Source organism: Podarcis erhardii (assembly GCF_964252035.2).
Source record: "Podarcis erhardii genome assembly, chromosome: 6".
NCBI lineage: Eukaryota > Metazoa > Chordata > Lepidosauria > Squamata > Lacertidae > Podarcis > Podarcis erhardii.
Window position 1 is genome coordinate 95,268,752 of NC_138510.1, and position 14,532 is coordinate 95,283,283.

At 47.2% G+C, this 14,532-nt stretch overlaps 1 protein-coding gene across 13 annotated transcripts in view; it reads right to left on the reverse strand.

The window, feature by feature from the left end:
* Window positions 1-3,374: 3,374 nt before the first annotated feature.
* The window catches only part of RASAL2 (RAS protein activator like 2), a 222,855-nt gene continuing 211,697 nt past the window's right edge, over window positions 3,375-14,532 (reverse strand). For 5 of the 13 annotated variants that reach the window (XM_081865095.1, XM_081865094.1, XM_081865096.1 and 2 more), the window contains exons 13-17: window positions 11,428-11,562; window positions 9,685-9,887; window positions 9,040-9,127; window positions 6,715-6,745; window positions 3,377-4,077 (exon numbers count right to left, since the gene is read on the reverse strand). In XM_081865095.1, coding sequence (XP_081721221.1) covers window positions 3,935-4,077; window positions 6,715-6,745; window positions 9,040-9,127; window positions 9,685-9,887; window positions 11,428-11,562 — 600 coding nt within the window. In that variant the 3' untranslated portion in view covers window positions 3,377-3,934. Of the gene's footprint in view, window positions 4,078-6,714; window positions 6,746-8,354; window positions 8,413-9,039; window positions 9,128-9,684; window positions 9,888-11,427; window positions 11,563-14,532 lie in introns of those variants that run through there. The other 8 variants (XM_081865092.1, XM_081865098.1, XM_081865102.1 and 5 more) reach the window with 6 other exon arrangements.

Genomic DNA, 14,532 nt, shown 5'->3' on the forward strand with positions numbered 1-14,532 from the left:
GATCTTTAACTTTTATATTCTGTTTTATTTTCCTTATACACAACAAAATGATTTCGTAAGTGACTTTGTATATTTTGGATTAATAGAAAGCCATTGCAAATTTAATTCAAAATAGGGGGAGGGGAAGAAATGAGCAACAAGCACATGCCATGCCAAATAATTAACCTGTAAGAAAGGTTGCAAAGCCAAACTCTAACCCAACCTCACTTATGTCCAAGATGTTCCAGACATGGGCTTGTCATCATCAAAACTGTATTTCAGAAAGTATACCAACAGTTCTCTATTGTTAAATCTGTAAAATAACTTAAAATGTAATAAAATGGTAAGAGAAATAAAATGCTAAGACTTTAAAGACAAATCAGTTTTTATTAGAAGTGGGATCCATGGACCAATTCATATCACAATTTGAGCGTGTTCATCTTATATGTTGTGGCCAATTCAAACTTTTCAATATCCCTTCTTGGAAAGAAAGCACTTACAAGTGTAGAAATTGTGATGTAACACACAACACAAGAGCAGATTGCGTGAATGTTGCTGTATGGGCACAAGGTATAGAATGGATGGCAAATCTGTGGCTTTCCAGGTCTTCAGGCTGCAATTCCCACCATCCCTGGCCACGGGCTTGCTAGTCAGGGCTTGTAAAGCTCTATAAAATATACCCCCTTTTTTCATTTTTTAAAATTTTAATAATTTTTTAAATGAAAAAAGTGAGGAAATCAAAGTGCATTTCATTTAGATTGCCACAAGGTGTCACCACATCTTTTTAGATCCTGGAGCTGTGCAATTTCAGGCAACCTCAAAGCCAGGGGTCAGCAACCTTTTTCAGCCACTGTCCCTCAGACCATGTGGTGGGCCGGACAATATGTTTTTTGGGAAAATGAACCAATTCCTATGCATTTTAAATAAAAGGACACATTCTAGTCATGTAAAAACATGCTGATTCCCGGACTGTCCATGGGCCAGATCGAGAAGGCGATTGGGCCGCATTCAGCCCATGGGCCTGAGGCTGCCCACCCCTGCTCAAAGCAGACCAAAAACTAGGATGAAAAATAAAGGACAACACTAGGCATGGTATAGCTGCATCAGTGCCCGTTCTCCATCTCTTTCCTTTCTTTTTCCAAACAGGCATGGGGGGGGGGGCAATCGCAATCAGGATATTGAAGGGAAAGAAGGGGGGGTCCTACTCTGAGTAAAGCTCCTGATAAAATTCCTCCCCTACCAGTTGCTTAAAGGGAGAGTGTGCAACCCTGTTCAAAACAGGCTGCATACCTCGTCCCGGACCAGTTGACACCCCCCCCCGACCAACACTATGACCTTTCAGCATGCCCAGGCCTTTTCATGCTGTATTTTTAATTGTGACATTCTCAGGGTTGTGGGTTTGAGCTCCACATTGGGCAAAAGATTCCTACACTGCAGGGGGTTGGACTAGATGACCCTCGGGGGTCCCTTCCAACTCTGTAATTCTGATTCTATGTTTTGTCTTGTGCTGGATGTTGTGAACATGCCCAGTCATTCCGATCAGTCTCAGAGGCCCTGCTCAGTGTCCCCTGTCTACTGAAGGAAGGCAGATGGAGACTGGAAATAGGGCTCTCTCTATAGTAGCTCCTCTTCATTGAATACCTTTCCTGACGCTAGCATTCTGACAGAACCAGCTGATCTTCTTTCTTGCCCAGGGCTTCCCATTGTATGCTTTTCCTATGCTGAGTTTTAACAACTCCTTAGATCTTGAGGTCTTGTACTCTGCTTTTACTGGCAGCTATTTATTATACTGGTTTTATGCAAACCACCCTTGCAGCCATCACAAAATATTAAATATGGTCACCCACATTCTTTCCACTACCGGCCTTACACATGGGTTCGTATCATCCATAGGCTCCCTGGGGCCTAATGAAAAGGGAGACAGCCTACATGTAATGTGACTAAGCCCACATTTCCCAGTAACCACACCCAGTGTGGTTTAATGTACATATTAAAACAGTATGGGAGACAAAGTGGATCATTTTGGCGCCTCATAAGCTGCTGGCTGCAGGACAAAACAGCAGTCTCTTAGCAAGCAGTGCCTTCTGAGCACTGGCCCCCAAGAAAGACGAGAATCACCTAAATAAATCCAGCCCCATACTAGCAATGCATTGCAGGACACCATGAATAGCTGAAGGATGCTGAGAGGGTCCAAGACCTGTCCATCTTTCAACATAGGTTGCCAAGGTGACTTGAGACTGAAACCACGTGGGAAGCTGAACTGAACCTCCTCCAGGAAAACATGGAACTGCTTTGCCATAAACTGCCATGAATCCATCTTGAGCAGGGCTGAGCCAAGATATTTTGGCACCCAAGGCAAACCCCCTCATGGCAGGGTCTAACAGAATTTGAGCTGTGCACCAGCTCCATTGAAAACTCAGATCTGCTGCTTCGAATGATGCACCAAACCTGCCACTTTCTCTCATGGGCCCTGTAATCCTGAGGTCATAAAAGTGCAAGGCTTCATCAGTGGTTTGTTCGACAACTCAGCATTTCAATTTCTAGACTGGATGAGCAGCTAAAGTTTCCTTCTGAGATTTCTTAGGACATTTCCATTCACCCCAACTCACATGGCTCCATCTTTCATCAGTGCAGACACAGGCTGAGTCCAAAGTGTTTAAAGTTAAAGTTTATTTTGTAATTCTTTGTAGGAATATCAATAAAAGACCTCAAATGTATCTATATCTGTACATATACAAGAAACTGTTCAAAAATATTCACAGAACAAAAATAAATCTTCTTTAGAACAAACCCAGACAATGAAATGCAGAAGTGGTCCAGCATTACTGGCATAAAAATACAGGCTTAGAGAGGGGAACAGGGAAACAAGGTATTGTGTTAAGGGGGAAACCATATCAAAATAAATTATTCAAAGCTAACATTGCAAACGAAACAAAACGAAACGAAACAAAGGAAAGGGGAGGAAACAGTCCTTTAAGATGACCTTCTTGTTAAGGTCCAGGAGGCAGCAGAAAGATTGTGAAAGGACTTGTGGAAGAAGGTCACACCAAAACATGCTGTCTCCTCTCTAAGTTATTGGAAGAATAGAGATTTCTCTGTACCAAGATCAGAATGGTTTGGGGAAGGGGCTTGACCAAGATCAGCACAAAGCTGCCTCAATGGTCCTGCCTGCCACTGGCGGACGAAGGTGGGGGCGGGGGGCCGCCCTGGGTGCCATCCCGGGGACACGTGACATCATGGCCGTCCCTACCCCTGGGGCGCTCATCGCTCGCTGTGCACCCCCGAGATGCTTGGCGCTCGCTGGCCATACCGCCGCTTGTCGTGCACCCCCCTGACGCAGGCAGGGCGCCACGCCCTCTGGGATGCACACCAGACACCCCCCCCCCCCGGATGTACGCCGCCGTTCCTGGTGTCGGAGCTCCGCCACTGCTGCCTGCCTCAGAGAAGAGGTGGGATTGGCTGCGCAACTTCCTTTGACGGGGGGAGGGAGGGAGGCAGGATAGCAATCCTACCTCCCTCCCTCCCCCCATCAAAGGGAACGGTGCAGCCAATGCGGATCCCGCCTTCCCCCTCCACCCCCCCCCATCAAAGGGAGCCACAGGCAGCGCAGTTGGTGATGGCTGCCCTTAGGGGCTCTGTGCTGCCGTGGCTCCCGCCATCTTGCCTCGCCAAAAGACATTCTGATCTTGGTACAGAGAAATCTCTCTTCTTCATCCCCAAAGAGAAGGCAGAAGAGAAGAGCAGGGAGGAAAGAGAGGAGAGAGCCTGTTTTGGTGTGACCTTCTTCCACAAGCTCAAGTTGTGCAGTATTTCTGCTGCCTCCTGGGCAGGCGGGCAGGCGGTCTGGGGGAACGTTGAGGCTGTGGTGTGGACAGGCTTGGAGTGGGTGGGAGAAATGAGGAGCTGGCAACTGGAAGGTGGGAGAAGTTGCAGTTAGCAGCTGCTGTTTTTAAATTCACCGTTCTCCGTGATGGAAAGCCTGGTGGGGTTGGTGGGGGAGATGCCGTTCCGAGCCTGCATGCTGTAGTGTTCCTTCACTTGCGTTAGGGCACTCATGAGCCGCGTGTTGGCTGAGTCCAGAGACAGGATTCTTTTTTCCTGCAACAAAACACACTGATTCAGATCAGAGCTGCCTGGCTTCACTGCAGCAAGGCCTTAATGACTTCACAACCTGCAACATCTGGGTCTCAAGGTGAGCAGCAGTTCTCTAAAGGAGGGCTGTTGCTTTTTCGCCATAGGCTGATCCAGCCTGGCCAGGGCTCTGCAGCAGAACAGAACGAGCCTGCCTCTTTCTGCTGCCCAGCATCTGTCCTGTGGAAGCTGCCAATTAGCCACGTTTAAAAGCTGATTTAGTGGTGGATCATGTAAGATCACAGAGGCAGAAGTCAGCAGGGAGATTCCTGGAGATTTAATGGGTTAGTTTTTGAACAGAGGAAAACAGAAAAAGGCAGCAGGAGGATATGAGAAAGAGGATTCTAGAGTGGAGGTGGAGTATGGATTGGGACCCCCCCAGAGACACCCTCCTACTGAGAGAGGGCTTGCAATACACCCCAGGGACACTGAAAATTATAAATGCAGATAGATGCCAGCAGTGTGAGGGTGCAGCAGCAACACAGGGACCGCGGGGGGGGGGGAGGGAGGGACAGAAAGCAGCCCAAAGCTGGAGGGAAGGAAGTATGCATGACAGGAAGGGGCAAGGGGGGAGAAGGAGAAGGGGGAAGTTTGTGCGAAGGGTGGCAGTGATGGTAGGGTGATGGGGAAGATGGCACTGATAAGACACAAAAACCAAACAGGGCGCCTGGCTTCTTAGACCCATTCCAGCTCAGTTACTCCAGGACTCTGCAGAATCAAAAAGCCCTTTCTGGTTTTGATTCAGAAACGAGGGGCTTTTGCGTTAAAGAGACAAGAGAAGGCCGGGGACATGATTGGTGGACATGTAAATCTCTGGTACTATGTGGCAGGGGAGAACCAAATCAAAGAGGCACAAGGATTTGCTTTGGTTTAACCTTAACTTCCAACAAAAACTGGAAAAACCACGAGATGTGCTTGGGCATTCCTGTTTCAGCAGGAACTGATGCAACATGCAAGGGCTCTGTAGGGCTCAACACAAATGAGGGAAGGTAGAACAATGTACAGAGGGCACAAACATGAAGGAATGAACACGTCACTTCCCTCTGGAGACAAAAGGCAGGAGACACACTGAGTGCTGCAGTTGCTGCACAAACTCTGCTGGTGGGTGGGGCACAAGCCCTATGGCAATGGAGAGAGGGGGCACAGCAGGAGTGGCAAGGTCACTTCCAAAAGCACTACCTTAGCCAAAGGGGTAGGTTTTCCAGCACGTCCTCCCAGATGGGGCTGCTCTGTGTTATCTGAGGCCTGAAATTCTGTGAAAAGTAGCCTGCTCTGGAGGACAAAGGGTTTGATATGCAAGTCTGCTGCTGATGTCTGCTTCTGGGCTTCAGGAGAAGCAACTCACAGTTACAAATATTCATGCGAGAGCTTCCACATTTCTTGCTAAATTCAGAACCCTTCGTGGGCTGGGTAGTTTGGGCTGCTGGGAGCCTTTCACTCATTTTCTTCCCCATGTCCAAAACAGCTCAGTCATGGGAAAGCACTGCGATCCATAAGGAGTATGTGCAGCGCACATAAGCGATGCATTTGCGAAGACACTATCCCACTTCTTAAGGCACTACTGGACAGAGGTAATACTTTTAGAGGGAGCGATCTGTCTATACATAGAGGAAGCCTGTCTAAGATCAGCTCTTTTCCTGACTGAGGTCCTTCTCCCTGCCAAAATCTATCAGTTCATTCTCGATAAAAGGAATAATTCCAAAATATCTACCACAAAACAGTACAGTGGTACCTCGGGTTACATACGCTTCAGGTTACAGACTCCGCTAACCCAGAAATATTACCTCGGGTTAAGAACTTTGCTTCAGGATGAGAACAGAAATCGTGCTCCGGTGGCGCGGCAGCAGCTCCATTAGCTAAAGTGGTGCTTCAGGTTAAGAACAGTTTCAGGTTAAGAACGGACCACCGGAACGAATTAAGTACTTAACCCAAGGTACCACTGTACTTTGAAAGGTGCCAAGCCAAAGACTCTGACACCAAATGAGAATGCCCAACACTAGAGGTGCTAGAATTTCAGAATCCAGGTTCCACCAACTGGATTCAAGGGGGGGGGGGGGTTCTGATTATTTTAAGCCACATTTTAGTGTCTGGCTCAAAAAGCCCTAAACGTGTGTGCAAAGGGGAATCAATCTGGGGGAAACAACTTCCAGTTGCCTCATGACCATCCTTATAATTAATCTAGTTCATTTTTCTGAATCAGTTTTAAATTATATTAAGAGGAGCTCCCTACATACACCATACTTGACTCAGAAAGAATGACTGCAATGTTGCAGATGAAAAGCTCTCACTGCTGCTGAAATAATCCAGCAAGATCTCTTATTTAAGGTTGACCCTGCTTCCGCTGGCATATGAACATGGGTGCATTTGTCCCTTCTGTGGAGATTCAAATTCAAAAACAAAGGCGTGAGCTTGGGAGTTCAAGGGGAGGGGGCGCTGACGACACCCCCTCCGTCCAAAAGCAAGCATGGGGCAATCCAAGCTTATTCCAAACTGTCTCTGGATGAGACGCAGGGAGTGGCAGGAGCTGGAATGTGTAGGGGGAGGTGAGTGCGCCAGGCCAGGGCAGGGGGGTGCTCAGCTAGAGAACTGATTGGGTGTACTTGCCTGCTTGAATTATCTCATCCCCATTTAAGACCTGTAATTTAACACAGCAGTGATGTCACTTGCAATCACAAATGGAAGCTCAGTGCACAGTGAAGCTCTGTGAGTTCATGGAGGTGCGGCGGGGGGGGGGGTAAAGAAGTGACATCCAGGGTCTCCCTTCCCCATCCAGCAAAAAGAGATTGACTAAAGAAACGAGAACTGCCGGGGGGGGTGAAATTTGGGGCAAATCATCCTAAAAGCTGATGTTACGAGGATGAGGGCTCCTTGCTTCAGAGCACATGGGAGGGAGGGTAAGCCAATGGCCACATGCACTTCAGCAAACCAGCAGCGGCCTAGTTCAGGGCTTGTGCTTCCTACCACTCTCACAATGGCCTCTCATACAGTCATGGTGGCTCCAGCCAGGTTCTTGGTTGCTGTGGGAAACTGAGGCAGCTCTGATGCATTCCTATACCCCTCAGCCATCTTCTGGAGAATAACCCATGAAATGATTAAGTACTGGGGAGTTGCGTCCAGAGCTTTAACCAATAGCATGTTTCTGTCACAAATCATTTGGGAGTGGTGCCCTCCACATAGAAACAGACCTCACTCAGCCCAAAACACTCTGTTTGATTCCTCAAGTTAGACAAGTGGCTCTGATCGAGCTGCTGTGTAATTAACTCAGTCTTGTAACGAAGTACTTAGAAACTACTAGCCCTTCTGCCTGTACAGATTGTGGCCCAAGAGCAAAAACAAAACAAAGCAAACAAAAAACCCTTGTTTCTGGAAAAGTTCCCTGCAGAAGATTTACACTCATGACAGGAGATCAGGCAATACAGTCATACCTCGGGTTGAATACGCTTTGAGTTGAGCGCATTCGAGTTGTGCTCCTCGGCAACCCGGAAGTAATGGAGCGCGTTACTTCCGGGTTTCGCTGCTTGCGCATGCGCAGGTGCTCAAAATGACGTCACGCGCATGTGCAGAAGCGGCGAAAAGCGACACGCACATGCACAGATGTGCCGTCGCTGCTTACGTTTACTTCTACATGTGAACGGGGCTCCGGAACGGATCCCGTTCGTATCTAGAGGTACCACTGTAACTTGTTCAAAAGCATAAGTTATAGCAAGGCATTTCTGCTTAGATCTGAACTGAGAAATCATCATGGAACAGCTGGGAAAAGTAGCCAATAGGCAAGCTGCATACTTGAGGGCAGGTGTGAAGGGGGTTGGTTAGCTTAGCCCTTCGCAATAAATCCCTTGGCTTGACCAGAGTTTGTATTTGTAAACTTTTTACAAAGTACAGCATCCGAATCGTCTGTAACAGATCCCAGGCAATCCCAGACGTCGGCGTTGTTCTCTACGCTTTAACCCTCTCCTGTCTTGGGTGGATAGAACTGGATCCCCCTCTCCCTCTGTGCCGGAGCTGGTGGAGTGGTGCTGGTGCCCTCTAACCTCCGGAAGCTGTGCCTCCACCTCCCCTTGCTCTCCACCTCCTTCCAAGGCTGCCTCTTCTACTGGCCCCTCTCTCTCCTCTTCCTCCTCCAACTCCAGAGCTGTCCCAGCTGGCTCCGTGACAGAAGGGGTGGGGAACCTTAGGCCTGGGGGGTCAAATGTGGCCTTTGGACTCTCTCTAAACCACACCCTTCTCCAGGCCACCAACATCTACCTTGAATGCTTCTGCGCACTACGACCTTTTCATGCTGGGTAAAGCAGAGGTCTATGGCTGATGATGAAAGACACAAAGACAAAGATTATCCAGCAATGATAAATACTATATGGGGAAATAACTTTGTGCTCCGAGGGCAAGGGGGATTCCACACAAGCACAGCACACAAGAAGAGATCAAAGTGATTTCTTTTCCTGTGTGGCTTAATCCTCTTTTCTCTTTGCTGAGCAGAGAGCCCAGGAAAAACTCCCAAACTCACTCCAGGAAAAGCAAGACGGGCGAAAATACATGCGCTCACATGCAGCTCCATTTCTCCCAACGCCAACCAAGGCAGGTGCCAAAGGAGGATGTTTCTCAACAGGTACCATTCCAAGCTGCAGTCACCCAAGGTCACAAGCCAAAGCTTTGTCTGCATCTCCAAGAGCACTCAAGAGCAGTCGCTCGGCCCTTGGCTATGACCTGATGATGCTTTGAGTGTCAGGGTGGTACATGCTTTGACCCTACCTAATCCAGGGAGCCTAAAGCAACAGCAAGCCTGTTCTGTACAAGGGAATAGTCCTTGCCTGCCCCACTGAGATGCTGCCATAGGCATTTTCCAGAAGTTGCTTCAGGGCATCAGTCACTGGTCACAGGAAGTGGAATAGTGGGAGCAATGTCTGTAAGCAAGGATACTTCGAGACTTACCTGTGCGTCAATTATTTTCTGCTTAGTGTCAATAACCGCCTGCATCTCGGCATGGTCCTTCTTCAATTCCTCCTCAACAGCCATCAACCTACGGTAGAGGCAAATGATATAAGAAAGGGATCTGGCTGTGCCTTTGGGGCATCACAGAAAAACAACTCTCAACCCAGCAACTGACTCAAAAGACAAAAAACCCAACACATTGTGTTCCTCAGCCAACAAGCTTCAAGTCTTTCGATGAGCTATTTGAAGGAAAGAGGAAGGTCTGAACTCAAAGGCAACACCCTCACACATGTGAGAAGATGAGCTGGCATTTGAACTCAGGTCCCCCTGTCTGCTTTATGCAGTGGGCTCTAGCTAAAGAACACAGTAGATAATGGAGAACTGACTTCCTGGCTCACCCCCCCCCCCAATCTGCTGCAGGTTCTTTGCACAATCCTTAGCTGAGTGATTCATCTCCCTTATGTCTCTGGTTCCTATGTGCTAAATAAAGGTAATTTCCTCTTCTGCAAGCTACTGTTACATTTCACAAGGGAGCTGCCCACATGTGAAGATGGAAAGCTCAGATTGCAATTCAGAGAAGTCTTTTTGCTCCTTCCTTCAAACTTCCCAGCCTCTTCCACTCGTGACAAGACCGTTTCACCTTACCTGCTAATGATGCTCTTCATCTGGCTCTCCTTCTCCTCCTGCTGCCTTCGCAACCTCTCCTCACTGTCTTCCAACCTGGCCTTATATTCCATCAGCAACTTTTGCATTTGCTGCTCCTGCACCAGGAGCCGCTGCTCGTACTCCTCCAAGCGCTGGCTCGACACCTTCAGGCGATCCTTGAGTTTGGTTATCTCCTGTTCATACTGCAGGTTGGGGGCAAGGATGGGCATTGTTTAGTTAAAGCATTTATTAGCTCCCTTTCCAGTATTCAAGGTGGGGTTCAATTAAAGTACAGTGGTGCCTCGCAAGACGAAATTAATCCGTTCCGTGAGGCTCTTCGTCTAGCGCTTTTTTCGTCTTGCGAAGCAAGCCCATTGACAGCTTAGCGGATTAGCGCTATTAGCGGTTTAGCGGCTTTTAGCGGATCAGCTGTTAAGCGGCTTATCAGCGGATCAGCTGATAAGTGGCTTAGTGGCTTAGGAAAAGGGGGGGAAAAGGGGGAAAAACCCGGCAGGAACTCGCAAGACATTTTCGTCTTGCGAAGCAAGCCCATAGGGAAATTTGTTTTGCGAAGCGCCTCCAAAACGGAAAACCCTTTCGTCTAGCGGGTTTTCCGTCTTGCGAGGCGTTCGTCTTGCGGGGCACCACTGTAAAGTAAAAACAGCCAAAAATCTGCAAAAAAGACCAAAAACAAAACCCACAGCAACCCCCAAATAAATGCCAGAAGAGACCAGCTATAGAGCTGAGTCAAAGGCCAAACGGAAGAGATATACTTTGCAGGGCTGACAGAGGGCAAATGGTGGACACCAGGGGGAATTTCTTCCCAGAGCTCCTGTGACATTTCTCACTCTGCATGGGTGTTGGTACTTGAAGCAGGGCCTAAGAAGATGATGCGGGAGGTGACATAAGGAGATGCTCTTTGAGATAAAATAGGACCCAGGCTGTCTGCATACAGGCAAACCACAATGCCCTGAACTGGACTGCACTGGAAACATCTTGACAGCCAGTGCAGGTGCAACAAAACCAGCTGGATGCATTTGCAATGCCTCGTATCATAAGGAGATGTATAGCAATATACTGCACTAGCTGAAACTTCCAAGTTGACTTCAAGGGCAGCCCTATGCAGAGCATGATATAGTAGTCAAGCCTGGAGGTTCTAAAAGCATGGATTTTCATTTCCAGGCTCTCTGTGCCCAAGAAGGGATGAGCCTGAAAAGCATGTGAAACCAATAACTTGTTAGCAAAAAAGCAGGGCTGGATCAAAAACAACTGCCAGATTCTGAAGCTGTCCAGCTGAGGGAAAATATAATTCTGTAAATAGTGGCATTGCTAGGTATTTGAAGGTCTGAGAGAACATGTTCATGTCCAATTTGCGTATGTATAGATGGGAATCAAGGGATGGTTTCAGTGCACACTGTAAAAAAAACCCCACCAGTAACTGAAAAACAGAGGAAGGAGCCCTTAAGTCCCCTGGGCAATTCCCCCAATAATGCCCTTGCTCTGCCCAAGACTTGAAGAGATCCTGTTTACCTGTCTGGATTCAGCCTCTATTGGCTACCCCACATCTGCCCGACTTCAGCTTCCAGACACTGATATTATATAACAACAGCATCCAGTTGTTTAATAACTGAAATACAGAGCTGGGTGTCGTCAGCACCTTGATGACACCTCACTAGGGAATTTCAGGTGTTTCCCTCTTCTTGCAGACCCGTTTGGGACCCAGAGCTGGCATGCAGCCACTACCTTTTCTGCGTGCTTTGCTTCATCTTGGTTTTGATCGGCATCTTCCTCCTCTTCTTCATATTGCCCATTGTTGAGGACCCAAGCAGCTGTCCTTTCCACAGGCGACATTGTGGCAGAGTCTACAGGTGAATGAATCTGCAAGCAGAGCATGGGAGTGTGAGAGGCTCCCTATCTCACTGTTTGCCAGAAGGAGAGCTATCCTAGCCACAGGTTACACTCAACGACACCTGGAGCCAAGACACACACTTTGGCAGCGGCACGAGAGAGCCTGTTCTCCAGAGTGTGCATGTGCCCCACTCCACTAATGTGCATGAAGGAATCACATTAACAGAGCCCATTCTGTTTCTCCTCCCATGTGAAGGGAGTAAAGGAAAGTATTTTTATTAATTCCATGGACAGATGCATGCAACATTATCAGTTAATAATGTTTTTGCTATAATCTGAAATGCAACACTGTGGGGTGGGTTTTGTAGTGCTGCTTCCATTTTAATATATCACAATGTGGAGGAGTTCAACCCTACGTTTCAACATCTGTTCAGGCTGGACCTGGCCAGGCTTGGGGCATCTTGCTCAAGGTCTCTAGTTTTCATTGGACTTTACTTCACTTAAACCTGGTTTGCAGTGACAGTCTCCCGGCCTCTCCTTCAATCCAGGCAAATCACAATTTATAGCAATTCTAGCTTACTAGAAGAGAAGAGTTTTGGACTGCCTGATTGCCGGAAGACAGACTGTGGTATAAATAGGATCCACATATTCAATCACAGTGAAGCACCCTGCTCAGAGGAAGCTTTGGGGTTTGTCAGCTGCTGACAAGACATATCACACTCTGCTTCAGGAAAGTATGGAACAGGAGCACAACACAAAGCAATCAAGAAAAGACGGTCATTTTTTCTGTGAAAGACAAGATGCAGATGGCAAAAAGCTCTTTCTTAACACCACAGCTGACTGCTTTAACTGCAACCCTATACACCAAGCAGGCGCTACTGTTTGAGACTGTGCTCCACTGTCCCGCAGGGAGCATTGTACAAGGAAGAGAGACTGTGCAACATGAGCTCCCTTGCTGTCCAGGAAAAAGAATGACTGCTGCAGTTAATATGCCTTGCGTAGAAAAGCTGCCAGGAATTTTTTTATCATGGAAGATCATTGGCCATTCTTCCAAGGAAGATGAGAGTGCAGAAGGGAACAGATTAGACTGCATTAGTTAGGCTTATGCAACCGCAGCCATCCCATTTATGATTAAGACAACAGCTGTGGCACTCTTCCCACCTTTGGTATGAATCTACTTTCCCCCTTTCTTAGATGAGCTCTGGAAAACCAGTTCAGAATTTCCCCCCAATGTGGCTGTTTGCAGAAAGGAAAAGCTGGCGGTAGAGGATGTCAGTTGGCTAGCGCATGTGACGCCAACCTCCCTCCATGCATTCTGCAATCTCTGAAGCAGTCAGTTTTGCATGGTTTTGAAAATTGTTTACACCTTTCAAAAAATAATCTGAAACCTGAACGTTTAAAATAAATGTACGTGTGCTGATTTAACATGGCCGGGTAATCGACTTTAAGACACTTTTATGAAGGCAGAGGGAGGAGCTACACTACAATGAAGGGCTGATCAAGTATTAAATACTATTTGATTTTCTGATATTGTTTCATTTGTAATAAAAACAGTTATGTGAAAGAAACCGCTGAGATTATTCTTAAAATAGCATGCCTGTCTCCACGTTAACTTTCAAGTTTCAGAATACAACATTGCAAAGGGACAAAGAAGCAGCAGCAAACAGATGAAACAGGTCCACTCCATCAGCAGAAACCTATTTCCATGAAGTTGCCCAATTCACTTACTTCATCATGAGAACCCATCCTAATAAGAGGAACTATAGCATTATAAAACATCTATTTTTCATATGTATGTTTTATATAAACTCATTTAAAGTGCATGGGCTGCATGCAAGCCAGTCCTCATGTTAAATGATGAAACGTGTGGGTGGGTGGGTGGGGGGGAGAAAGATTACTAAAATCCCCATTCCTCACATAAAATTAATCGCTTTCTTTGCTACTATAAGGGTTATAATGCTTCTCTCTACTTCTGCTCTCTGCCTTTCAAGGGACCCATGAGTTCCAATTAGTGCAAGAGGTAGATTTGAATAATTGCTGGCTTTTGTATTTTAAAAGAAACAGCAGCCATTGTGTCTTTGTTCTAGTATGCTTTCATGATTCAGTGCTGACCTGTGATCTGCTTGCATTGGTTACATCAAAACAATTAAGTTAATCTGCAAAGAGCTTCCTCAACCTTATCTCCAGGCCTTTGCATAGTGCAGACAGGGCTTCCACCCTTGCCGGCAAAGTTATTTCCTCCCTGCCCCCCCTTTTTTTGCTTAACGTCCAGCCCGAAAGCGTTTTTGTGAAACTCAAAGGCTCACTACTCTGCTAGGAGTCTTGCTTTGTCCTAATGAAGGCATTTTGCTGCTTGTTTGCATTTGTTCCCCACCTACTCACTCAAGAGGAACACAGAACACACAGGGGACTCTTCAAGTCCAACAAAGGGCTCCCCTCTCTTGTTGGGAACAAACAACCATTAATAAGAAAAGGGGAATCGGACAATCAAACTTGCCCACAAAGAGACTGGCCACATTTGGGGGAGAATTCCATGGCATAAACTACCAATATCTGCTGGCATTAAACGATCTCCCCTTCCGCCTAGAGATACTCATTACTTCTGCAGGCACTGAACAAACTACAAATGGATTAAAATCTACAAGACTTGAAGTGGAAAAGGGAGAAACAAGAAGTGGAAATGTGAGCAGGCATTTGCAAGGTCAGGCTAATGCTAGTGGCTGTAGTGAAAGTGATGTCACGAAAGGGAAAGGGGTCTCAGGACCACTCTCAACACCATTTTCTAAGCAAGCACCACTCACTTAGACTGTGTACACACCATACATTTAAAGCACATGGCTCTCTCCCCAAGAATCCTGGGAACTGTAGTTTACCCCTCACAGAGCTACAATTCCCAGCACCCCTCACAAACTACAGTTTTCAGGATTTCTTTTGCTGGGGGTGGGGGGTAGGGGTCATGTACTCAAAACACATGGTGTCTACAGAGCCCAGGAAGTCAAA